General features: G+C 48.4%; 1 protein-coding gene across 3 annotated transcripts in view; it reads right to left on the bottom strand.

Annotated features, from left to right (window-relative positions):
• Positions 1–27514, bottom strand: part of CAMKK1 (calcium/calmodulin dependent protein kinase kinase 1) — a 94745-nt gene that overhangs the window by 37801 nt on the left and 29430 nt on the right. For all 3 annotated transcript variants that reach the window (XM_056506833.1, XM_056506831.1, XM_056506832.1), the window contains 4 exons: positions 18144–18656; positions 9778–9825; positions 8239–8292; positions 211–262 (listed from right to left, as the gene is read on the bottom strand). In XM_056506833.1, the coding sequence (XP_056362808.1) occupies positions 211–262; positions 8239–8292; positions 9778–9825; positions 18144–18578 (589 nt within the window). In that variant the 5' untranslated portion in view covers positions 18579–18656. The remainder of the gene's footprint in view (positions 1–210; positions 263–8238; positions 8293–9777; positions 9826–18143; positions 18657–27514) is intronic.

Below are 27514 nucleotides of genomic sequence, written 5' to 3' on the forward strand. Positions count from 1 at the left end.
TTCAAAGAGACTCACAAAAATCAGAGCCAGGGATCTCATTACTGAGTGTGCTGAATTTCCCTGTGGCTGGATGTGCCCCCTCACCACCCACTGCATTTCAACCAGCTCCCAGCTACATGGGCAGCATCCACAGGAGGCATGTTCTGCAGTGCTTGCAGGCAGTGGCTCTACTGAGGACAACAGGCAGACCTCTAAATGTGAGATACCCACGTGGAAATCCATACTGCTTCAAGAGCTTCTTTTTGGAGAGGACTTTCATAGCCTGGAGAAAGAAGAAAAAGCAGGGTTAAAACTGAACAAGAGCCAAAGAGCTGGTTGCTGTGACCTGGGAGTGTGCTGGGCATCAGGGACTGGCTCTGGGCTGCTCCTCAGCCTGGAGAAGGGTCCTGGTTAGTGGACAGACAGACACTGACCCAGGCTTTCCTGAAAGCACTGCTAACCATTTGTTCCATTCATTTTTCCCCATAAAAATCTTTGATTTATTTTCAAATGGACAAAGAAAAAAGGAGCCAAATTTCTGCATTTGGGGCAGAGGATTGAGGGAAGAGGTGGGTTCCTCTGGCTGGTTTTGGATGATGTTATGGCCATGTTGCAGGTCAGAGCCACTTCAAGGCTGCTTCACCTTAAGTTTTGTCTTGTCAGGGGATATAAGAAGGAAACTGAAGTGAGCTGAGGCATTGGAAGGGGTCAGGGTAATTCTTCCTGCCATCCAGCTGGCATTAGCATAGTGGCAAAAGGCAATCTGAATTTAATAAACAGTCTCTGTGCCTCCATCTGCTCTGTGCATTAATAACCTTTTGGAGGGCCACTCAAACCCCCCAAGTGGCCCAGCAGATGAATATTTAATAAGAAACCAGCTCATGGTACAGTTTGCTTAGGAAAACAGTCTGTGCTTCCAGGAGCTGGGATGACTGGCTCCTTCCCCCAGCCTAAGCAGTAACTCCTGTTAATAAAGCATCCACTATGTAATTCACACTGGAGTGATCCCTACAGAACCTAACTAACCAAGGAGTCCTGCAGGGCAGAGACAAATGCCCAGGAATTTTTCATTAGTACCACAGAGGCAGGGTCTCTGCCCCACTACCTGTTTTTGACACATACACCAAGGACAGGTCACCAAACCCATTCCAGTGAGCTCCTTCCCAAGCTGTTGTTCCTGGCAATGATGGCACCACATGCCCCAGCACCCCCACCTGCCACCAGTGCTCCCACTGCAGCCAGGTTCATGGCTTGCTGACAGGATTGTTATTTTTGGTACTGATCCAGTGAAATCCTCTGGATTTGCACCCGTGTAATTGAGACACTGTGCAGTGTTTCAATCCTGCCTGACAGCTCCAAACCAACTGTTAGAAACGATGGTGTTGAGAGACAGACTCAGAAGTGCTTATCTTTGACTTAGCACAGCTCTGTGTCCAACAGAGGCAGCCAAATGACTCATGGTCTGCTGAAAGGGGATCCAAGATGTGCACAACCACCTCCAAATACGGCCAGGACCAAGCCTGAAGGACTTCCCACACTCCCCACTTTTATCTCTCCATAATGAAAATTTATGAGAAAAATCAAAGGAATTGGTACATCCATTTCTCTTTCAACCATTGCCAACCCAGGAGGAGAACTCTCCTCTTGCTCCAATCCCATCTTGAGTCCTTGCTGCCTTCTGGCAAGGAGCTTTAGAAAAAGGACAAAATAGAAGATGCAATTTGCTGCTGAAAGCTCCCGAGGTTGGGAGCTTGGGGGCCTGAACCACCATCACCAGGACAGCCCTGCCCAGGAGAAGCTGGAGGGAGCAGGAAGGTAAGAGGGGCAATAGCTAAGACAAGACTTGCTCTCAGGGACAGAAATGGAGGAACAGGAGCTACTGCTGTCACCCAAACTCCTGGAAGGACACTCAAGGGGCAGTGGGGGATTGCTGCATCACAGGTGAGCTGACTGCAAACCACCACTACTGCTGGGAAAGAAGCACCAGGATTTCTTACAGCAGCTCTGAAGCACCAGTATCTGCCCTGCACAAGCAAGGCTGGGTCAGAAGAGAGGACCTGCCCCACTGCACTGACAAACTCAGACAGGGACAAAAAGCAAAGTTCATCATGCAATAGGCCAGAGCCACTTAATTATCACAAGAGCAGAGAGGAGGGCACGTGGCTGTGAAGCCTCACTTTAATTACAGTGAGCTGGCAGGACCAGGCTTCCTCCTGAACCCTGGCTGCTGTCATGGGAGCATCTCAGGGATGCTTCAGCAAACCTCTCCTTCAGGCTCACATGCATGAAGAGCCAAAGACATTTGTACTCACAGGCAGAGCTAATTACCCAGATAATGCCTTTCTGGTAAAGAACCAGCTCAGAGCCAAGCTGAGAAATTTTCCCTTTGCACAGGCAAGTTCTGCTTCAGTCTTCTCAGGAAAAGAGGGAGCCTGGAGATTTCCTCCACACATCCTCCTCCCAGCTATTCACATGTGGACATGGGTCTTGACATTTCCCTTTGAGAAACAGCAGGAACTGTGTGCTTTTCTCTGCTGTGTGTTTATTAGCTGAGTTTGCTGCACTCTTCCTATCAACCTTACAGCTGGAAACCACGGGGAAGCTGCCTGAGGGAAAGGAGATCCCAGGCTTAGGGAGAGGAGGAATGCCTGTGACACAGCAGCTTTCACAACAGTGAGACCACAAGCTGTGTGTGATGAACATGGCAAAATGGCCATTGGTTTTGGGAGGGAAGGGTGACAAAATGATTGAGCCCAGTAACTTATCACCTGTCCTTGCTCTCACAGTGCTTACAATGTCATTTTGCTGGAGGAGAGACTTGTACTGCAAGGGTAGAAACTTGTGCACAGTCCCTGCCTACAGCTCCCAGAGTGGGATGATGCTCACAGGTCCCTGTGACCAAATCCTCTGCTAGTGCCTGAGAGCACACTGTGGGAATGCTGAACAGACCAGAGAGGGTTTCCAGCCCTTCTTCACTGCCCTGCCTGACAACATCCCTAGACAAAGCAGCTGACAGGGAAGCTCTGCTGGGAAAGAGGAGTGTTATGAACTGAAACAAAATCCTAAACCAGACAGGCTCAGCTGCCATGGCCTTAAAATCCTGCTGTGTTTGTCACCTTTGTCCCATCAGCAGAATTCCCCATCAGGCTATGCCCACCCATGCTGTGCCAGTCCTGGGGTTCACCTGTCACCAGCTGCCTCCCCAGGATCCTGCTGCCACCCTGGCTCACCCAGTGTTGGAGTCAGTGAGTCAGGGATCTCTGAATTCTTCAGAGAGATATCAGAGTGCAGGGATTGAATAAGTTTTAGAGTGAGTTCTAATGCTTTTAGTAAGTGAAAGGTTTCAAATGCCACAGTAGCAGTGAGTGCTCCAGTGAAGGTTGAAACATACTGATGTCTTCAGTGGAGGCTCCAGGACCACAGCTGTAGACAGGACTTAGACATAATAGAGTTATAGTAAGAATATTGCTCACATTTCTTAGATAGAACAAGACAGATTGTATGCATAGTTCTGTACGTAACCTGGTGTGCTAAGAAACTAGAATTCTAATAGGTTAAGGAGTGGTGGTCTGAATTTGCATCTTAGCTTGTTGGAAAAATGCTAAATAAGAGTTTGTATTGGGAGAGCTGTTGCTTTTAGCCATTGTGGCTTTTAGCCACTTGCTTTCAGCCATTCTGTCTTCTAGCATTCACTTATTGCTGCTGCTTTGCCATTGCTTGTCTGTGTACTGCTGAGACTGATGTGCTTTGTAATAAGATGTGCTCTGGAATAAATAACCTTTTTAACTATTAGCTGCTTTGCTTTTTTAGAAGATTACCTGACAAGTAGGAGCCATAGAGCTCTGGAGTTTGGTGCCTTAGAGCACCTGGAGGTCAGGAAGAACCCCACAAGCCAGCCCCTCACCAGCCCCACTGAACAGCACGAGGTGCTGGAGGAAGCCAGAGATCACCTCCTGCTCTGGAGTGCAGCTGGCAGTGCTTCAGCAGCTGTTTTGTGAGGAACACATCCAAGCCTTCCCTGGATGGCGACCAAAGGGGATTCTCCAGGGGCTGCAGAGTTCAAGGCTTGCTGCTGGCCACCTCCTCAGCAGCAGCACTTTGTTCAGCCACTCCTTCCATAAACTTGGAAGGGATTTCTCCTTCCATCACTGAGACTTGGTAGGGAACAGCCCTCCATGCAAAGATTAGGTACAAACAGAAGCAGAGCACAATCACACAAATCTTGTTTCTTAGGAAACAAGATTAAAAAAGAAGGATGAAAAAAAGAAAAATCCACTGACAACCTAAATGCTATTGCCTTATTCCAGCAGTAGCATAACAAATGCCCATCATAACCACTTTTCTTTGCAAGCTGATTTAGAGATTGAAAACATGGGGAAGACATGACCTGAGGCATCAAAGAATCAAATTCCATCAGCACAATGATTCCAATCTAGATCTCTGCTTGGACACATTTGCCTTTGCTTTTTATTTGCTGCATTTTCACAGAACTTGGCCTTTGATTTTTCCCCTAGTCATCGTGAAAGCATCTCCTTCAAACTGAGACACTGAAACCTTTCCAGTGTAAAGGATTCCTTGGCAGGGCCCCACAGAAGCTGCTGTCAGAGCTCCATGTGCCCCAGGAGCAGCAGGGTCCTGTGCTCTCCTTGGAGGGAGCTCTGGGTCACACACCTGGTGCAGAAATCCCAGTTTCCATGGTCCAGCACATTCCCTGCATCCACTGACGGGAGCCAGGACACTTTACAGCCCTCCCAGCAACCAAGGGAAAAGCTCTTAGAAGCACTCCCTCATCTTTAATGGAAGGTAAAAAAGCCACTAAGTAAACACAACCCATCTACATTTTTTCCCAAATGAGGTGACTGAATTTTTTTCTTGGGAGTTTTTCCTAGTTCTAGGCCAGATCTGAAGCTCATTAAAGCAGCAGCAATCTTTCCTTTGGCTTTGACAGGGGCTCTATTCAGTCTTTGCTCCCTACAAACTCTGCCTTTTTGAAGGGTGCTAGCAAAGGGTCCCATACCTCAGCAAGAATTAGGAGCCACACTCTGAATTATGTCCCCAAATAATTTTTTTTTCTTATTTCTTTACAATTTTGGTCCTTGTTATTGCAGCACACTAGCTTAAAGACAATAAAGAAGGCAGCAACATGCTGAACCACTGCAAATGAAAATCAGTTATAGAAACAATATCATAGAATGGTTTGGGTTGGAAGGGACCTTAAAGATCATCAGTTCCAACTCCTGGCCATGGGCAAGGACACCTTCCACTAGACTGGAGTGCCCCATCCAACCTGGCCTTGCTCATAAAGACCAACCAAAGGCTGATTTCCTCCAATTACTTCTTACTGCTTCTCATCACTGAGAAAAAAACCATCCAGAGCTAAACCTGGAGGAAAACAAACACACAGAAAATGCCCTTCCCAACTATTAGAACTATTGCTTCTATTAACTGGTAAGAGTCATTGAGGGTCGGGGTGCACTGCTGAGGAACAGCCCAGGATGGGAAGGATAAGCAGGGCAGGATGAATTTGTCTGAGCTCAGAAGGGTCAGGCACACCAGGCAGGTGGAGAGCTAAGCTGCCCTGAGCCAGTTATGCAATTGGCACTGCTTCTCTGAAGCTTTGAAAAGTCTGCCAGCTCCTGAGCTGGCTTAATGTCTTGGAACAGCAGAGGTGTCCCCATCACAGCCTGCCCTCCCAGGAAACACAGGCACAGGAGGATGAGGGTGCCAGGCATGGACTGCAGCTGGGAAGGGCACAGCCCCTGAAACACTAATCTTAGAAAATTAGGATTTTAGTTTCCTTGCTGAAAGTAATTAAAAGTTAGAAGTTAGAAGGGAGTAGTTATCTGAAACTTAAATCATCAATTGTTTGTCATTTTATGTTTTCTCAGCTGTGCTTACAATGGGAAAAGATGAAACTAGTGAAACATAGACAATGCAGAAACCCATTCTTTGAAAAACTGGACTATCCCCAGAAATCATCTGTATTGTCAGTGATAGAAAAGGTCAAGAGTTTAGGGTGAGGAAGACTTGCCTTACTTCCTCCTTTTAAGACCTCTCCCCACAAAAACGACCCCAGACTTAATTTAAGAAGTCAATCAATGCTTAATAGCTATTCTAGCTAATTACCACAGGAAGCAGGGGATGGGAGGGGCTGTTATTATGAATATGTATTTGTTTGAATCCTTTGCCAATAAATAGACTCTGATCACCTGTGATTTAGCAGTGTTATTAGAAGATTACCTCACTGCTGCCCAGCGCTGAATAAACACACACTTTGTAACTTTAAATTGTTAGAGAGTCTTTTGTCTGTCACAGTTAAATATCAGTATTAGACCAATACTCTTATTTTGGTAAATCACCCCAGCCAAGAGGGGAGCAAGGATGTGGGACACAGGGTTTGGGGATCACTGCCTTTCACTGCCTGCCCCCTCCCCTCCTGCACTGACACCCTCCATACAGCACACACAGCCCTGCACACACAGCAGGGCACTGCCCTGGGCACATCACAGCCCAGCATCCCAGCTGGGACCAGCCCAACCCCAAAGCAGGATGGGGTGAACAAAGGGCAGATCCCTGCAGTGCTGGCACTGAGGGGCTTTGTGCCCTGCCTGCCCTCAAACAGCCCCAGGCACGCTGCCCCTCCCAGGCTGCAGCACCTTTAAAGGGCTTGCTTAGATTAGAAACCAAGATTAACTGGGATTAACCAACACACACCAGGCTAACCTGCACACAGGCTTTCACTTTTGGTTTTGATTTGACCAGCTAGATCTACATCCATGGGGTTAATCTGCATCCAGAACAGGAATGCAGCAGGCAATGCTTCCCAAACCCAGCCCTGAGCTGCTGCCCACCACTGGGCAGCTCAATGGGATTTCCTGAACAAATGGGCAGTGCCAAAATATAAGGATTAAAATTTTCAAAGTATTTTCAGCTGGAAATAAACATGATTTATGGATGTGATGTGCTCCCACTCTGCTGGCATGCCTGTGCTGGTGGGACAGATGGATCAGGGAAGCCAGGGCTGGCACCATCACTGCAGAACAAACCATCCTGCTGCAGGGCATGGCAGGGAGGATTTGGAGGGCAGCAGAGGAAAGGAGCCACTGGAAAAAGCTCTGGTGCAGCTGTGAATCAGCTTGGAAAGAACAGGAGATGGAAAGAATTGTGGCTCCTTTTCTTGGCCAGCTCCAGGGCACCTTGTCCAGATTTTTGTCTCATTTCTTCCACCCTTCATTTCAAGACATTCCTGCTGCAGTTTTGTGCCTGCTGGAAGCACAGGAAGGCTAAGGGATACCCACAGGCATAGAATTCCCACCTGGCCCTTCCAACCTGGTGTGTCACTTGTAATAGAGTCAGGGAGGAAAAACTGTCAGCAGGGAATGAGCACAGTCTATATTCCAGAGCACATTCTTATCCCCTTTGTCCCAAGGACAAGCAGCAGCACTGAGGCTGCCTGGGTGCTCTGCTGGGCCCATTTTCATCCACAAGCAGGAGCCAGAGCAGGACACTCTCACCCAATGCAGAGTGGAGCAGCAGCTCTGGCAGGGCTGTGCTGGGCAGCAGATTCCTGCCCTGGGATCCATCACAAACTGCTGGAAGCTCTTTCCAGAAGCCTCCAGGCACAGCCACACACAGCAAGGAAGTTTTGCTTCCTTCCAGCTCCTGCTGAACAAAACCAGCCACAGGGCAAGCCCAGGGACATGAGCACATCTGCAGACAGATTTTGCAGGAATTTCAGCTGGGATGGGTGGGATTCAGCTGCCTCTGAAAGGGGAGGCACAGAACAGCAGTGGTCTTTTGGAATGTGAAACTCTCCAACCCTGGCTTTGTTAAACCCCAAGATTTGCCTTCTGCCTTGACAGTGAGCCTTGCTCAGTATCCCCAGGCATCCCCCAGGATGCAGAGAGCCTGGCACTCCCCAGCCACACCACCCTGTTCAGCATTCTTCCTCACAAAACACATTCCAGGCCAGGCTTCCAATGCACAGCAGGTGCTGAACACCACCACCCACATGCCTCTAATTTCAGGTGACCTGCTTCATAGCTAGAAAATGCCAAGGCAAATCAGCAGCATGCTTCTGCAGCCTGCCTGTTACATAAGGCACCCACCCTCCCCTCCTGCACACAGCTGTGCCCAGCACAGCCTCAGCTCCTTGCAAGCACCCAAATCACAAATCACACCCTGAAAGCAGCCAGGTAGAGGGGACAGGACCCAGCTCTCAGGGGGGAGCAGCAGCAAAGAGGAGCAGAGAGCACTCACATAATACTTGTCATCGTTCTCATTGTAGGCCAGTTTCACAACGCCGTAGGAGCCCTGTAAATAAACAGGAATGGCACAGTCAGCTCAGCAGCTTCACCTCATCTCCTTGCTCCTCGAGACCACAGCTAGGAAAAAAAAACAACTCCCAAGGCCCCCAGACCCTGCTGAGCCCTGAGCAGTCTGCAGGTGATGTGACCCCACAGGAAGGTTCTATCTTCTGGCAGCTCTGCTGGAGCCACTGGAGGATTATGGATGTCTGGAGAAGCTGGCCCATCACCTCCTGCCCTGAGCCAAAGCCTCCATGTCTGTCTGAACCCACACAGGGGTGGGGAGCAGAGAAAAAAATTTTCAAGCAGATTTTTTTTGGTGACAATTTGGAAATTCTGCCTGAACACTTTTCCTGTTCCACCAAGCACATGCTGCCCAGGCAGATGCAGACCTGGATGCTGAAAAGGGACAGCCTGAAGCCAAGCTCCATCCAAACTGCTGTTTTTGCAAACTTCCAAGTAAACACTCATTTTGTGCAAGTGAGACATGACCAGCTATTGAATAAATGAGTGGGATGAACACCAGAGCCTTCAAAATACTTCTCTTGACTTCAGTGAGAGTTTAAATAAGGTTCTGGTTTCAGAGGAGACTAACAAGCCATCTGGGTGATCTCAGAGCCTCTACCAACCTCCCAGTGCCCATCTGCCTGCTGTGACCCACAGGGAGGGAGGCAGGGACAAATCCAGCTGGGAGAAGGTTTCACACTCTCCTTAAGCCACACAGAAGTCCTGAGTGGGTCTGAGGCTGTGTGTGAGTTTGGGATCTGCTGTGCCAGCAGTGGTACCTGCAGCTTTTCTCCCTGTCAGCAGCTCACAGCACAGGTGGTGGGGCTGCCATCCCAGCCTGGGGCATCTTGTTTTGGGGTATTTGGGCTAATTAAACTCCTGGTGAAGGTCTCTGCAGCTCAGGCTGTGTTCCAGCTGCAGAGGCAGCACAGCTCCCAGACAGCACCACTGCTTGTGGGCCCATCTGCAAGGTGGCACATGGCCAAATGTGCAGAGTCTGAGCTGCTCCCCAGCCCAGAGCCCTAAACAACCTCAGAGGAATCTCTCTGGAATCATTCTGCAGCTTTTACACATTTTAAACATTTTAAACATGCACTGGAATTAAACAAGCATTTCACATGACATAAAAACTTTAACTAGTCCTGATGGGGACCAAACATCTGCCCTGATCATCTTTTTGGTTTTTTTTTTTTCCTTGTTGTGTTGTATTAATGTATCAAAGGCTCTCAGTGTTACATTTGGCAAGCAAACAACCTGAAAGGGAGCCAGCTTAAGCACCTTCAGAGGGAGGAAAAATAAATTTAGATTTCAAAGGAAGTAACTCCACTGTGACCTTGAACAAAACTTGCTGAAACTAATAAGGGAAAGAAAGCCTAAAAACAATTAAAAAAAACCCCAAACCAAACACAGCTTGGCCAGTGAGGTCCCTTGGGCTGGCACATGTGTGACACAGGCTGGTGTGACCAACATGAGCCCCAGTACATACCTTGCCTATTTCACTCTGCAGCTTGTACTGGTTCAATTGCACACAGTCCTGCAGATCAAAAGGAGAACATAATTAGAGGATTGGTAAAGGAAATGAGTGAGTTTGAATCAGGTTCAAGTAGCAGCAGAGTGCTAAATAATTAAAGACTTAATCTTACTTAAACTGGTGCATGTTACACTATAAGCACTGCTTCCTTTTTTTTTTTTTTTTTTTTGACAATCCAAGACAAAACAATTATGGGCTGAATTCTGATTTGTGCTGGTGCAGAACCACCCAAACTCCCCAACATTGCCCTGGGTTCAGCAGCCCTTGGCCTGTTCACATGAATCTTCTCTACTGGACTGTGCTCAGACCAGGCAGGAAAATCCCTGTCCCAGCTTCCCCGGGTTTTCACAGCCTGGCAGCACCAAACAACCACCCCAGGGTGACAGCAGAACCTGTGCCCTTCCCAATATCAGCCTGGAGCTCCCAAAATCCACCCCAGGGTGACAGCAGAACCTGTGCCCTTCCCAATATCAGCCTGGCAGCACCAAACATCCATCCCAGGGTAACAGCAGAACCTGTGCCCTTCCCAATATCAGCCTGGAGCTCCCAGCATCCACCCCAGGGTGACAGCAGAACCTGTGCCCTTCCCACCATCAGCCTGGCAAAGACAGGGCCACTCTGGCTGTGGCTGCACCCAGAGGAGCCCTCACCTGCACCATGGGCTGCTCTTCCAGGAGAGCTCTCAGAGCCAAGCTCCTCTGCCATGCAACACAAACAATGGATTCCCCTCAGCTGACATGGTATTTGCTGAAATAAATCACCCCAGAGCAGGTCAGATCTCTGCTGGCAGAAACCCCACAGGGTGGGGATGTGATGATGGGGTGCTGAGCTCCTGCACACAGCAGGAGCAGCAAAGGGGGAAACCAAGGTGGAACCCAAGATCCATGATGATCCATGATCAGCCACCTGGTGTGAAACCCAGCCTTCCTTTAGAGCTGTATTATTATTATTATTATTATTATTATTATTATTATTATTATTATTATTATTCCTAAAGGAAAAGCAGCACTGTGAGAGGGTCCTTGGGCACAGCACACACCCCTGAGCTCTGCTGGGATCTCTGCTGTGCTGCCTCCAGGCACACTGGGCTGCAGTGGAGCTCACTGAACACAGGGGAAGGAAGAGCCCCCACCTTGGTGGGGTGAGGAAAAGGAGGAGCTTCCAACCCCAGGACTTAGATGGCATGCACTTCCCAAGCCAGCAGTTTTGAATGTTTCTCCCCAAGACTGCCAAGCACTACAGCAGGCTGGAAATTTACAGCCAGCCTCTGCACTTCTTTGGGAATAAAGCTGATATAAAACATGCAGACAGGTAAATGAGCCTTTCCATAAACCTGAAAATAGCCCTGCCATCTACAGAAGCAGCACCACAACACAGAAGCAGTGCCAGCTGCCCATTTGTAAGGGCAGGGGTGTAAGAGTCCCTGCCCCAGGCAGCATTCCCAGCAACAGCTGCACTCCTCTGCCTCTCAGGACCCAGCACAGGGGTGGGAGATGGTAATTCTGACTCTTCTCCATCACCAACCAGAAAACATTCCTAGTGCTCCTAACTCAAGAGATCATCACAATAAAAACTAAAGAAATGGGGGACTGATGACTTTTAAAACCTACAAGCCATGGCTTGTCAGGAATACAAGGAATGGTTTAAATCTTCATCTTGATGCCAGGGAGGGAAGTTTTTTCCACCTCTCTGACAGGGAAGAGCAGCCAGCTGTGAGTAATGGGGCCACAGAGTGTATTAACTCTGCTGTTAGCAAAGCATATATTTTTCCAAAGGTAAAAACCAATCCATCAGAACTAGGAGCACCAAGAGAGGAGAAAGCATGAGCCAGCAAAAGCCAAGATGTAAGGCATGAGGAGCCTGAAAGGATGCCCTAACCTAAAGGTGGGGGCAGCATGCAGGAACCCAGGGTATGGACACGAGGAGGGAAAATTCCCCTGCAAACACTGAGCCAGCAGATTCACCCCCAGTGTGAGGCTGTGCTTTGCATTGGTGATTTTCACAAATTCAGCAGGAACACTTTCCTGATGATGTCTCCTGTCCTGGTCTCTGTGCCCAGATTTGTACCCCTCGCCTGGTCCTGTGAAAGCTGCAGTGCTGCAGAGGGTGCAACACCCACTGGAGCAGATGGAAAAGTGACCATTCCTCCAAGAAAGCTTCCAACATCTCCTGCTCCTCAAACCAGCAAGCTTGAAATGACCAGGTCTGGCTATGAGCCTCCTCCCTGAGCAGGGACCACTTGCAGGAGCAGGCACAGCCTTTCACACACAGCCACTGACTGCTCTACACTCACTACCTTGTTTCAAGTCTAAAGCACCAAGGGCTGCTTCTTCTGGCTCACAGACTGCCAAGGAAGCCATGGTGGCATCTTTCCTCTCCCTCCAAAAGGAGCAGAGCCCTTTGTGAGGGATGCAGTCCATCCATCCATCCATCATCCATCCATCCATCCATCCATCCATCCATCCATCCATCCATCCATCCAAACCTCCTCACAGAGCAGGAGGAAGGGCTGTGCCTTATCCCTCTCTCCAATTCCTTTGACTCTGACCTTTCCCCCATCCCTCTCACCTCTGGCCAGAAATTACCATTCTTATCCCCCACCAGATTGATCACCTGAAGCATCTCCCTGGTGTTTCACTGCTGCCAGATGGAGTTTGTGACAGCAGAACCCTCCTCTTTGGGGACAGAGTTTTTTGAAGGAGTGGGAAGGAACACCCAGCTGGGGTCCAAGGGAAAGGCAGTGACAAGACCTGCAGCACAGCCTGCCAGAGTGGCACTCCTGTCACCACATCCCTTCCTGGCCCACACCCCCATCACTCTGCACTCAACTCCTGGTGGGAATTCCACCACTTCAGCTTCTGCTGTGCTTCCAGCACTTGAGCTGAACACAGCAAAAATCAAACCACATTATAAGTGCTTTCTACATTTTTTCTCCTTGCTGAAAAGAACATAATTCATCACTGAAGAGACTCCTGCCACGTGTTGCTGCAGACTGGAATGGTTGTTATTCTGTTATTTGGTTCTCCTGCAGGAAGTGGGATAATTGTTCTATTTCTTTATCAGAGAAAAACACCTATCTCTGGGCCAAGTGTTTCTCTAAGATAACATTGTACAATTCTCTTGATTTCATCACGCTGATGTATTTGGAATTGCTGATAAATACAAATAGAGCAAGAACCTTAATAAGATCCTTTAATGAAAAGCTGTCACCAAATTAGACTGAGCCAGTCCAAGTGTGCAATAATTGTTTCACCTTAAAAAACAAGATGCCCCCTGTGTTAACGTGTCCAAGGTATTAGTCAAGAGAGGAAGGGGGGGAAATCAACACTACAGAAAACAAAAATTGGTCAAAAATCATAAAGCACAGTGCACTCCAGGCCCAGTTCTCAAAATCCACCATGGCCACCACTGGGTGACAGAAACCCTGAGAAACTGAGAATTGAGTCATTGCTGTCCCAGGGAGATGCATAGATGGGAAGGGAGAACCTGAGCTGATTTCCAAAATCAGACATTTCTGAAAACAGATTGCCTACAGATATATATCACAGAGAATACATATATAATAGAGAATTTTGTCAAATTCCCCAATCTGAAAAGAATTTTCAGCAATTCAGAGATACACCTTAAAGAGAGGCATGGAAGAAAAATGAAGAAACACTGCTTTAAACTCATCCTGTCTAGAAGGGGAAGTGAAGGCAGTTCTGAAAACAGGCAAAATGAAAATAAAAGCCAGAAAATGGGTATTAAGAACAGCAATGAATTCAAACTAGAAAGCTGTTCAGGGACAGAGAAGGATAGACAGGAAGCCCAGACCTTGTGGTGGTAAGAAAATAAACAGATTTTGAAACAACATCCAAAAAGAAAGCCCAGCCCTGCTGCACTGCAGTGGCCATGGCTGGGCAGACAGCACTTCTTTAATCTTTTCAAGAGCTCTAGTTTGAACCACAATAAGAAGAAATTCATCTGGGGGACTTGTGGGCTGCAAGGGGAAGCTCTGAGCCCATGCTGAGCAGGAGCTCAGTTCCTGCCTCTGCCCACCTGAGTTTACCTTTGTGTACAGCAAAGAAATCACTTTTTGAAGAAAACCAGGCAGGTCCCAGGCCATGGGGGAGAGTGAGACTGGAGCAGCCAAGCACCAAGGCACTGCCTCTCAGCTCTTGGCACCAGTTCCTTGGTGGCCAAACAAGCAGGGGCTCTGATAAAGTTGGGGAAGACCAAGAAAAGAAAGGACAAAGAAGTGATTTATTTTCCATGCCTCTGCAGCAAGCCATGGACATTCAGCATAGGAAAATTCCCTTTGTCAGCTGGTTCTCCTCCCTGCATCTGCAGGCCAGGAGCATCTCCAAGGAGGGAGAAGGCACTGGCCTGACTCATCCTCTCCAGTCCTGCTGAAGCACACAGAGCTGCAGCTGATTCCCAGGGGCAGGGACACCTGGAACAGTCTCCTACTGATGCCAGAGGGTGGAGAGACAACGTGGGCACCAGGGCAGGGGGAACTGGGACTCAGGGAGAGCAAGGGAACATTTGAAAGGGAAAGGAAATTCAACTGGAAAAGACTGGAGAAGAGACTGTATAAAGCAATTAACTGTGCTGGCAGGTCTGGGGAGAAAGCCTGAAAAAAAGACATCTTTTATTCTTCTCCTACCACTCTTGAAGTAAGATTTTCTTGGCTAACTAAAAAGGTTGCTTTAAAACAGCAGAATTAAAAACAAAACAAACAAACAAAAAAAACCCACAAAAAACCCAAACCAAACCAACAAGCAAAAAAAAAACAAACCAAACCAAAAAACCCAAAACAAATTAAAAAAAGCAAAAAAAAACCCAAAAAAAACCAACCCACCAAATCCACCAGCACTGCACTTTCAGATGCCTCATTCCAACATGCAGCACCTCTCCCCTTTCACAGATCCAAGATCTGTAATAGATGGGACAGGCTCTGTCAGTCAGACAGGGACAAGATGCCCATGTACAAACATTTTAGAGAGTCTTTCCCCAGCACATCCAAACACCAGGGCATCATCTGGGCAGCAGAGCAGAAGCTGCATTTAGCAGCCTCTGGAAAAACCTCTCCTGCCTTGCTGCCAGCACTGAGCAGGAGCTGGGAATGTCACATCAGCAGAGACAAAGTGGCCATAAACTCTGGGGCCTGTGCCTCAGCTCTGCAGCTTTATGCACCCTTAATAGCTTCAGCTTAATCACTTCTGTGCCACAGCTGAAGGCAAAGCCATCCCCTTGTCAGAGCAAAGCTGTGATAGGCAGCAAGGCAGCAGAAATCCCATCAGGCACTCCTGAAGCACTGAGAGAACCTTCCAGGCCATAGGCCATGAGTAATCTAAGAAAGGAGGGGAACAAAGAGGGAACTTTTAAAATTACAGACAAGGTTTTGATAGAGAAATGACAGATGAGGTTAATTAAGAGCACAGTAACACTGCTGGGAGAGCAGAACACATTACTGCTGTGGCAGAGCTGGAACTGCAGAGCCAGGGCTGTCAGCAGTGGCTGCAAGACACCAGCAGCTGCCAGCTCTTTGCCCAAGGGCACTTGGCTAATTGGTGTCTCTGGGAATAGTCTTTGTACAACACAACAAGCCCCAGCCCTGTCAGCCCAGGAGCTACCCCTGCCCAAACAGCAAACCCAAAAGCTGCTCAGAAGGCAGGTGTCTGTGGAATAGGTCCAGGGACAGGACAAACCCAGCTCACTGCCTGCTGCTGTCACTTGAGAAATCCTCCCTCAGCCTCACAGGCTCAGCTTCAGCTCTTGTACCTCTTGATCCCTGAACAGAAGTTTCCCTCCCAGCCTGTGAACAAACATTAAACCAGCATTAAAAAGCTCAGCAGTATGTCTCTAAGAGAACACAGTGTTCTTCCATAATTCATCAGTGAAAGCAGAGCATTCAGCTCTGCTGTGTCCCCACACTCTGTCCCTGCAGAGCACATCTCTCCATTATTTCTGCAGATCAGCCCAGGATACAGCATCAATGACAGGCAGGCACTGAGCTGCCCTCCTGCAGGAGAGGGGAGCAGCCAGGGTGAGATGGCCATCAGCACAACAGGAAATTGTGACATGCAGCTGTGCCATCCATCCCTGCTCCTGACAGACAGTGCCTGCACAAGGGAACTGATAACCCTGAGTGCTCCTGAACTTCAGCTCTGCTCAGACTGTGACTGAGCCAGGCAGGGACCAGAGCTGCAGCAATGGATGCTCTGCTAAGGCACTGACTGAGGATGCCTGAAACCCAAAGCAAGGGGAAAGAATCAGCTCCAAAATGGCTTTGAGCAGGTGAGAGGCACTGACTGGAACACAAGGTGTGCAACAGAGCCATTTGCAGGCAGGTCAGGGCAGTGCTGGGCCTGCTGAGCTGGATTTTGTCAGGGAGCCACCAGCCTTGCTGCTCACTGAGGGTCTGCACATCAGAGCAGCCAAGAGACACCCAGCAGCAGCAGCTGCCAATGCACCATGACTGTATTTCTCATTATGGGCTGACTTCACCCCCAGTGGGACCAAAAGCCTCAACATGGAGACCCTGGTAACTTTTAGAATGCCTGACAGAGAACAAGAGACCTGCTCTCCATTTCTTTCAGAGCTCCCAGATCAGGACTGGCAGTGCCTCACAGCCACCAACTAACAACCCCTCAACAGCCACTGGGCAGAAGCTGTCAGGGGTGACACTGGCTGGGCTGTGTCCTCACCCTCACCCTGCTCACACACCTGGCACACTGCTCAGGAGTCAGTGCCCAGACTCTAATTTCACCTTGTATTCAAACATGCATTTTCCTAATCCTTCTGCTCCTTATAGGGCACAGATTCTATCCCTACAAGGTGGGAAGGGGCAGCACAGCTCCTGAGGGTGCCTCTGTGAGGGTAAGCACCCACAGAATGTTCCCAGCTCACCCAAGCTCCCTTCCCACTCCTACCACAGCCACTCCCCAATAATATGAATGCTGGTTTCCAGTGAGCACAGCTGGGCTGCAGCACAGCAGTGCTCTCTCAGTGATACCAAAGTGGCCATGAAAAAGGCAGCAGTGTGTAAAAGCTGCTGCAGGAGCAGGGACACAAGGGCTCCACATCTGCATTTCAAACTAAGCACTTCCCACCCCCAGGCAGCAACCCTGGCTGCCCAGGATGCAGATGCTGTGGAAGAGGATGGAGCACTTTGAATTTGCTTGCAGATGGGAATGTGCCAGTCACACTTGACTGCAGTTATGTTGAAAGATTTCAGAAAAGCCTCACTCCTGGCACAGTCACAGCACTGCAGGATGGGAGAGCTGGCACTCAAGTCACGTCCTGCTTCCAAGAACTGGCTCCTTTCCCTCCCTGCCTCCCTTATTAAAGCATATGGCTGCTGTCAAAGAAGCTGCAGTCTCTGCAGTGCACCTTCTGCATGTATCCCCTCATCAGCAGGGGCTGCACCTCCCATCCCACAGTTGATGTGGCTTGCACAGCTCCCCAGAGGACAGCTGCTGATTTGGTGTGCACCACCATCCTTTCAGCTGTGCACTTCTCAAAAGGGAAACACCAAGCCACACAGATGTTAAACAGGTCCCTTAGACCCACACTGGCAGCAGTCTAAACCCCAGTGATGTGGGTCCCTGCATTGCTGCAGGCATCTAGGTCATGACACTGTGGTCTGAACAGCCCCCCCCTGCTCCCTGCACATCCAGCACTGGGAATTGCAACCATCACCTACAGACACTGGAGCACTGACAGCATGTCACAGCTCCTCCAGGGCAGGTCTGGGACCAGGAGAGCAGCTGCAGAACAACCACAGCCACCCAGACACCCCTCTGAAGGACAGCAGGGTCACAGCCTTCCCTTACCACTGCTGCTACAAATGCTTTAAAGAGAAAAGAAAACCCTGACAGGAGCCAGGCATTTAAGCTCTTTATAAAATTAAATTGTGCCCTCAATTATGGCAGAACACAATAGTAAATACATAATCTCCAGAAGTTTAAATCAGCAAAGCTGCTGTGACTGGTGAATTCCCAAAGGGCACCTACAGCAGGGACACAAGAGCAAAGTCATTTGGCCACAGCCCTTTCTCTGAACAACCTGAAAGAACTCCTGCATGCTGCCATGACACAGGGGTCCTTCAGCAAGATATCCCAGGCAGGGGAGGGCTAAAGGAGCCAAGTGCCAGGGCCAGGCTACACCCAGCAGAGCTCTCCAAATCCAAGCTAATAAGATCCCTGGGTCCAGGGATTTTTCCACCCCCTTAGCAATAACAGTGCTTTCAGATCTACTACTCCAGAAGACTGAAGGCTCCCCTTACCAGCTGAGAAAGACTTCCCCTACCTCACCACAGCTGTGGGGAACATGCCTACCTCAGAGTCTGATATGGAGACCCGGTGGGACTCTATTGTTGGTCTCCTGATGATCCGTGGGGATGGCCCTGTGGCATAAGCACCTGGAGTGCTGCTGGAAGCCAAATAACCTCCTGATGATCTTTCCTGAAGGGACAGCTTCCTGCTTGACAGACCAGGTCTAGTTAGAGGTCTCTTGGGAACATGCCTCAAGTGAGCATCTTCTGTCTGTTGGGAAGGCAGAAATTCATTGATTCCCATGTCCCTGCTGACTCCATTCCTCTGGATGTCCTTTATGTTATCAGAAAAGACTGTGTCATTTTCTTCAGGGTTGTCTTCACCATTTTGGTCACTCCTGTCTGGGACAACAGACACATCTATGGCTGCCACCCTCTCCACCAGTTCAGTCTGTGTGTCCGTGCCTCCATCTGTGACATTTCCTGGAGAGTCTCCCATGGCTGTGTCCAGCTCCTTTGGTCTCAAATGGCCACACAGAGAGCAGTGATGTTAGGGCTCAAAGGCTCCATGAAATACCTGAAAGGAATCACAAACAGAGCTAAACTGAATAATAATGTTCTCAACACAAACATAACCAGTCATTTCTGGCTTTTTCCAGCATGCAAGAAAGTGAAGGCAAAATCCTGGCAGGCACAAGATACAAACATTCAGATTAAAAGGCAAACCCAGGCATTGAGTTAGACAGGAAAGAGATAAAAATGATATTTTATCTGATGTGTAACTAGTGACACAGCTAAAGAGAACTTCTCCTTCTGTAGCCAGACCTAAACCCAACCAGAGTTTACAACACTGAGAGCAGCATCCCAACAGCTGAGGGCCAAGGGTCAAACTTTCAACCTCTTGCATTCTTATTTATAGGATACAAGAGCTTCTGGCATGTGCTCAAAGCCAACAGGCACAACAACAACTCCACAGCCATTTAGGGCTCCCCAGTAGTCTCTGCTGCCCTGAAGGGCCCTAGAGAGTGTCACAGAACAGCCAAGCCTGGTGACTCCCACACTGCCATTTGCAATGTGGTCAGCAGAAGCAGAATTTAAAGCAAATCCAGTTCTAAGGTTGCCCCTGGCCCTACACAGCTGCAGTCTGTGTGCAAACACATGTTAATCCTGCTGCAAATCAACAATGCTTAATGATTAAAGTGTGGTGGGAATCAGCTTTTCCTCTGGAAAGGACCTACAGAACACAAAAATGCAATACAAAGCTAAAACTGCTGCATGAAATTGCTGTTTCCTGGATGCTAATTTCAGTCTCAATTTAAAACAGATTTCAGTCTTCCCAGCACAGTGCAGAGCAGGAAATGATCCTCTGCAGCACATGGCTGTCCACACTTAATCACCTCAGAAGATGCAGCACTGCATCATTCCATCCCTCTGCCAGCTTCTGGGGATAGTGGGGTGTACTTGACTTCACCCACAGCATCCTGCCTGCACCCAGTGAATTCCAGAGCAGGCTTAACCCTGAAATATTGCAACCAGTGGCTCTCTGTATTCAAAGCAGGTTGTGCATAAACCCCCTGCAAGCCAAGTGTCACTTGGATCTACATTTCATTTACATGAGGACAGGGTGGGGGTGAGTGAGTCCAGCACCAGCCTGGGACACACAGCCCTGGTCAGGGAGCACAGAACTGCCCTGCAATGCTCAGTTAAACACACCAGTGAACTCTGCTGAGCCCCATGGCAGCCAAGCTCAAACAACCTTTTATACCAATGAGAAAACCAGATTAAGATCTTGACTGGAGGCTTCACCCCAGGCCATGTGCCACTTATAGGGACACACACTTGGTGTCACAGAAAGGGAATACCCAAATCTGAGATACTCCTCTGTTCACCTCCTTTCCCCTCTCCTGTCTTTTCTGCAGGCTTGCTTGAAACAAATTGACAGAAGTGCCACTCACTCAAAACAGTAATGAAATGGTGAGATCAGCTTTAAAAGCTTCTATTAAACTATATTTAAACATGTCAATCCCAAAGCACAGCTCCCCTTTGGAGCCAGGGTGCAGGCACTGGGGGGCTCTCAGCAGTGAGGGAAGGAGTTTGGGGTTCAGTCCAAGGCTCTTCCTTGATGCAGCTTTAGCCCCTGGACAGTCCCAGCTCACCTCACTCCTGGGCAGCACCAGGAGCAAAATGAATCTGCCACTGAAGCCTGCAGCTCCTCCCACCACGAGGTTTTCAGGAAAATTAATCCACAAACACCAGAGGTTTATGTCCAAAAATGAGACAGAGGAGTCCTGTAACTTTATTTGAATAAAGGGAGAGGCCATGGGGCATTCCCCTGGGATCTCTCAGATTTTTGGAGGATGCAGCCTCCCTATTTATCCCAATTTCCCAGCCCATTTCCCTCTCTCTTTCCCTACTGGCTGAGGTACTTGAGTGGTACAGACTTCCCAGAACACCTGATACCTGAGATTCCCCTCTAATATAAAACTCTCCCTTCTAATTTTTAATTCTTATGGAATTCATGGTTTTTCCCCATTGCTTCTTTCATTTTTCAATATCCAGTTTCATTTATCAGCAAACCTACAGTTTGTTTATAAAGGCCAATATCTTTTTCCATTCATCAATCAGTGGAATCCATCCCATTGTTTCTTTTATCTCTCAGTGCTGGTTTTATCTACCAGCAGACCCACAGCTCATTAGTAAAGACAAATCCCTCATTCCTCTCAAGGTTTTCCCCATATGCAGGAGCAAGGGGAAGGAAGAATCTGCCCATGCTGCTGTCTGGCTGGGTGTGAAAGCCCACAAACCACCCACCTGAATATTTGTGAGTCTCCAGCAGGAAGAAAAGGCCAGGAGCACTGGGAAGAGCAGCCCAGCAAACAGGGATGCTCCTGTCAGTCACTGAGCAGCTCCTCAGCACCCAGACCAGGCACCCAGGGTGTCTCCCCCTCAAAAGCTCAAGCTCAAACTTGCTCAGCTCTAACCCACAGCATAGGCTGCAAAAGAAATCTTCAGCTGACAACTGAACTAGATAAACTGAAGATAAACCCCATAAATCAGTCCATCCCATCAAAACAGACATACATTGTTGAAACAAATAACACAGTGCTGCTAAAAGTAGGCTAAAAATCCATCAAGACTTTAAAGAAGATAATTGTTCATCTGTAGAGCTAGGCTTTGTTTCAAGTTCTGCTGTTTTGAAGGATTCCTTTTCACTGATAAATCCTCCAAAACTGTATTGGAAAGCAAAGATTTCAGAATTAGCAAATCAATTATGTGCAGCCCAGTCTCATTGTGCATAAACTCAGTACAAAAGGCAACTGCTAATTTCTGCAAGGCTAAATCAATGGTGGATTTTTCAGGCTGTGGCACAACCAGACCTTGCTGCGATGGGAAATCCCAGCAAAACAGAAATTCTACCATCTCCATCTCCCAGCTCCTGCACAGCTTTGCTGTCCCTGCTGATCCCCCAGAACACTGACCACCTGCTGTAGAACAGAGGATAATGCTGCAGACACAAACCAAAGCTGCAAACAATCTTATATGAGCAAAATTAATTTACTTACAGACATCTTATTTACCATTTTTCCCTGTAGCTATTCCTCTGCTGCAGGCAGGCTGCCACTTCAACCATGATTTTCACAATATATTTATCAAATGGCTGCACATGTTTCCCAGACTGGCACTGAGCAGAGAATGGTACAAAAAACCCTTTTGAAAGGAGTATGATCCTGGAGAAAACCTCTCTGTATTTTATGTGGGAGTGGGAGATGAGCAGATGCAATTCGTTTTGCTGCTCAATAAAGTGTTCCAAAGCATTGTTTGAAAAATAAAAAACTGTAAATCTAGTTTACTGCCTGGTCCATCCTCTTGGCTAACTAGAAATGTTCCCTGAGCCACAGCAAACACAGCTTCATTTCCCAAATTTGCTGCAGGCTGTAGAAAAGTGACTTTATGGCTTTGTTGCAGTTCCAGGTGAAGAGGAATGTCCTTTGTGTCCCTGAGAACACCTGCCCTGTGCTGAGGCCCCAGGGGCCATTGCATAGAAGAATCCCAGTGGATAAAAACTGAAATGAGCATTTCACAGAAAGGTTCAGGCTGAGATTCTGCTGCTGCTCAGTCAGAGATTTCAAATGCTCACCCAGAGGGAGCACCAGGGATGTCACAGAGACCCTCCCTGCAGGCACATCCTTTAGGTGCCTCTTGAGCCACAGGCACTGTCACAGAGAGGTCCCAAGGATCACAGCAGCTTTACTCAGTGCTGTGCTATTCACCAGCAAGGTCAGAAATCAGGCCAGGTTTCCAATCAGTGCAATGATCCATGTACCAGGACCAGCTGCCTGCAGAGGGGATGTCACCACCATCATCATCATCACCAGCATCCACCAGCTCAGGGGATGTCACCATCATCATCATCATCACCTTCATCAGCAGCATCCATCAGCTCAGGGGATGTCACCATCATCATCACCTTCATCACCAGCATCCATCAGCTCAGGGGATGTCACCACCATCATCATCGTCACCAGCATCCATCAGCTCAGGGGATGTCACCACCATCATCATCATCACCAGCATCTACCAGCTCAGGGGATGTCACCATCATCATCATCACCAGCATCTACCAGCTCAGGGGATGTCACCAGCATCATCATCATCACCAGCATCCACCAGCTCAGGGGATGTCACCACCATCATCATCATCACCAGCATCTACCAGCTCAGGGGATGTCACCATCATCATCATCACCAGCATCTACCAGCTCAGGGGATGTCACCAGCATCATCATCATCACCAGCATCTACCAGCTCAGGGGATGTCACCATCATCATCATCACCAGCATCTACCAGCTCAGGGGATGTCACCACCATCATCATCATCACCAGCATCCATCAGCTCAGGGGATGTCACCACCATCATCATCATCACCAGCATCCATCAGCTCAGGGGATGTCACCCGCATCATCATCATCACCAGCATCCATCAGCTCAGGGGATGTCACCACCATCATCATCATCATCATCACCAGCATCCATCAGCTCAGGGGATGTCACCATCATCATCATCACCAGCATCCATCAGCTCAGGGGATGTCACCACCACCATCATCATCATCATCACCAGCATCCATCAGCTCAGGGGATGTCACCATCATCACCATCATCATCATCACCAGCATCTATCAGCTCAGGGGATGTCACCACCATCATCATCACCAGCATCCATCAGCTCAGGTGAGACCCCCCCAGGAACTCTCTCCTGCCTGGGGCACATCTGGCAGCACACCCAGCCCTGTCTTGTGTGTGTTTCCTTCAGACACTATCTGAAGAAGAATCTGCCCTGACTGCTGTCAACAGCAGCAGAAACTCCCTTTAAGGAGAGGAGCAGCATGTCCTGGGCTGGGCTGCCAAGTCCTGCACAGCTTCTCGAATGACATCTTAGAAATCCCAGGTCAGCAAGTCCCTCCCAGAGCCAAAGCTGTCTCCTCACACAAGCAACACAGACAGGAGCATTTCCATCCTGGAGTGTCTTTGTGCTCCCAGCTCTGCAGGGCTTCCCCAGGCACTGCTACCCTGGTATGAGGGAGGTAATTCCACACCCCCACCCTGACCCCATCACCCCTTTACACAGTGGGAGGCACTTGCCCCAAGCCCAGGCAGCTCACTCCAAGACTTTGAGAATTTTGAGGGGAACAAACCCCACAAGCAGTTTGCAACATGGAACTTCAGCTGTAATGCATCAGCCATTTCTGGGTCTCACTGCTGTGGTGGGAGAGCAGCTCAGGGTTCATTTTTCCTGCAGTAATTAAATTCAGAGCATGCTGGCCTGCATTTCAGCTCTGCCCACCCCTGGCACACCTTGCCTCCTGCCCATCCCCACTCACACTGCTGCTGCCAGCAATCAGCCCTTGGAGAAGCAGATGAGCTTCTTGGCATCTGTGACAACCAGTTCAGACATGGCTGGCCAAAAGGCAGCCCAAACCAAGAGGCAAAGGATATTAAAAACTTGCAGCTCTGTGAAGCTGGAAAGAAGCAAATCCCTGCAGTCTCTGCAGAGATAAGGAAGGCAGGTGTCTGCTCACCTGGGCTGTGTCCTCCCTGGGGAGGGGCAGGAATCACTTTGGGTACTGATTTCTGACTAGAAGCAGAAGACTTTAACACAACCTAAATGACAAATAAGAACATATATATGTTCTGATATTTGCTTTGTCCCAGGGCTCACAAGGCTCCTGTTTCAGATGAGCACATCTTGCTGAGAAATCACTCAATCCTGCTGCAACCATCCAGTCCCTCTTCTCTCCACAGCTCTTGGCAGTGAGCCTGGCTGTTGTGCCACAGCTGAAAATCAGATCTGAGGTGAGGTGCTTTGATGACTTGTGTGAGGCTCCCACAGCTTTAACAGGAACCAGGGAGGGAATAAGAACAGCAGCTTTTGCAATTCTAGCACTGTGTGGGAAATCTGAAAAGCAACTTCAGACTCCTGCTCCTGCCAGACTTCTTAAATGACAACAAACATCTCCAGATGGTCTGGAAAATGCAGCATTCCACCTCCTCCTCCTCCTCAGTCCTTTTCAAGGCAGGGTGCCTTCCAAAGGGATGATGTTGGAACCCTGAAGCCTGGGAGTTTTAAACATCCTGTGCTTTCTGGCACTGACCCTCAAAAGAACACTGCTTTGAGGCTTCCAAATTTGGGTGATGGAGCTAGAATCACTGTGTGTACTTAAAATACAAGTGTGTAATATGGTGAAGGGTTTGGAATTTGGGGTTTTAGAATATAGTGATAGGTATGGGACAAGATGGAAGTTCTTAGGTGTTGTCTCCTCCTTCCTTCTTGTTCCTTCTTCTTCTTAGTTTTAAGTAGTAGTTTTTGGTTGGATAGAAAATCCCACAGTGTGGGTCACAGGTGTTTGGTCATTGAGTCAGAAGTATAAATAATATAAATGTTAACTTTTAATTAGTAGTTAAGCCTTAAAAGACCTTCTAAAGAGCAAGATACAGCTCCATTTACTTGCTTTTAGCTTGTTAGCTAGAAGTGCTGTAGAACTCTCTGCACTACAGATAAAAATTAATAAACAGCTGGGTCCAAACACAAAAATCAGTCTCTTGTGCTTCAATCCTGACTCTGAGTGAAAGCAGAAGAAAAAAGAAGCCAGCCACTAAATATGTGCCACTACTGATAGGATTTGGGGGCCAGTTCTGCCCTGAGCTACAGAAAGCACCCCAAGGTGCACAACTCTGTGCTTGTCCTGCTCTCCTCTCTCCTCCCCAAGGGGCCCCATCTGAAGGCAGAATTTGGGGTTTGGATCTGATGAAGGACTGGTGCTTTCATGACCCTGGATGTAAAGTACAGAGGCAGATAAGAGACACAGGCTGAGCTCAGCAGCGAGCTCCTGATGCTATCATGTAAAAAACAGAAGCTACACACCTACAAAGCTACAAAGGCCATTTAACCACTTTGAAGAGCAATAAATACCATTTTTAAAATATGTTTTGAAACTAGCCAGGATGCTGAACCAAGACCTTCAGTCTACCAACCTACAATTCAAGAGATAACAACCACCTTACACACAGTCCTGAGCCTGGGAAGTTTTACAAAAGATTTCCCAACTGCATTATATTCCATCCCTCCATGTTCTAATTATATGGTTAAATATATTTGCATAATCAGATGCAATTACACTAATTGCATATATAAGCAATAATCAACCAAAAATTACTCTGAAGAAAAAAGTTTCTACTTAAGGAAATTTCTTTAACAAGAAAACACTGAGGAATGCCAAGTCTATCTAAGCAAGAGTGATATTAACATTAAACACTCCAGATAATGCAGGTGAAACAGGAGCCCTGCCAGAGCACTGACTGCAGCTCTGTGGGCACATTTTATAACCATGTCTTTGGTGGGGACAACACCAAAGAACTGAAGAGGAGTTGTGCTCCTTTGTGCTCAAGAACTGGCTACAAATGACTTTGCTAAGACAGGTTTGGCTGCTGTGTTTTATTGTGCTTCACAGCAGAGGGTCAGCAAGACTTGTGGGCATCAGCTCCTGATGCTGAACTATATTCACTTCTGCTTTAATCTTTTAAAGCTGTTTATCAGTGTATGAGCATCAGAGCTGCTTTTATTTTGCAAATTACAGCTGTGAAAGCAGGAGGAACAGGCAGTGAGAGGCACTCAGCCCACATATCCCACAGTTTTTGCTTTCAGTGGTGCCAGGGGCTGTGAGTCACCATCTCTGCAACAGCCCCAAGTGACCACAAACCAGCACACCCCAGCACAGCTCCACACTGGTGACAGCCTGAGGTCAGATTGTGACAAACCCCTTTTGCCCTTGTGACAAGGGACACAAAAGGCCTGTGGTGGAAGGACTCAGGCCACAGTGCCAGCCTGATCCCAGCACTGACACCGTGGCAGTGAGGGATGGGAGGCTGGTGTGGGCAGAGAGCCCCTGTCCCTGCTGTGGGACCACCAGCCCTGCTGGGTGCTTGCCTCACCTCCAAGTGACCCTAGGGAAAGCAACCTGAAGGATTTTGCCATGTTGATGTGCACACACAGCCTGGACAACATGGGGACCCCTACTCAGGTGTCAGAGGAGAACAAAAAGCCATTTCTAAAGCTGCTCTCAGCCAACACCAACTCAGACCCCAGAGCCTCCCTACCCCAACCCCTCTTCCAGTCAGCACCAAGAGAGCAGGAAATACCCCAAATACAACCTGCATGCTGCACAGGGAAAGCTGATCCCCACAAATCCAATGGAAAAGCAGCCTCCCACCCAGCACCTGCAAGAATACTTGGTGCTACAGACAAGATCAGCTCACACAGGAGGATCCCCTGCAGGACCCATGCCAGGGCTCCTGGGGCTGAACATGAGCAGGGGAGAGGAGGAGGAAGAGGAGGAAGAGGTTCCATGGCTTGCTGTCACTTGCTGGGCTGAGAGGCAGCTTGATTCCCAGGAGAGGAGGCAGCCATGGCAGGGAGCACAGCTTGCTGGAGGTGGATTTAAAAAATCAGTGAGGGCGTGCTTCAAAAAATAACTGAGAATGTCAGATGATATGAAAGTTGCAAGGTTTAGATTGTTTGTAAAATACTAACAAGTAAGGCAGTAGCTAGGCTCTATTGATTAATGAGGAAATACCTGCCTCAGAAGCAGGGAGGCTTTAACATTTAGGGCCTTCATTGCAATAATGCCTTTCCAAACATCTGTACAGTAGAAGGGTAAATGGCAGGTTAAAGAAAAGGAGGTTTTCAGTTGCTCCAAGGGAAAGGGATTGGTCTCAGGTGAGCCATCTTCTGCTGAAATCTGTAATGAACATCAAAATTGCCACAGAAGATGACACAGACCCATGTATCACTGTTTGTTGTGACAAACAAACTGAAAATGAAGGAATCAAGAGGACCTGAACAGCCTCTCAGTCTGCAAGGGCTGAGTCTGATATT

Source organism: Oenanthe melanoleuca, chromosome 19, assembly GCF_029582105.1.
Source record: "Oenanthe melanoleuca isolate GR-GAL-2019-014 chromosome 19, OMel1.0, whole genome shotgun sequence".
In the NCBI taxonomy this organism is placed as follows: domain Eukaryota; kingdom Metazoa; phylum Chordata; class Aves; order Passeriformes; family Muscicapidae; genus Oenanthe; species Oenanthe melanoleuca.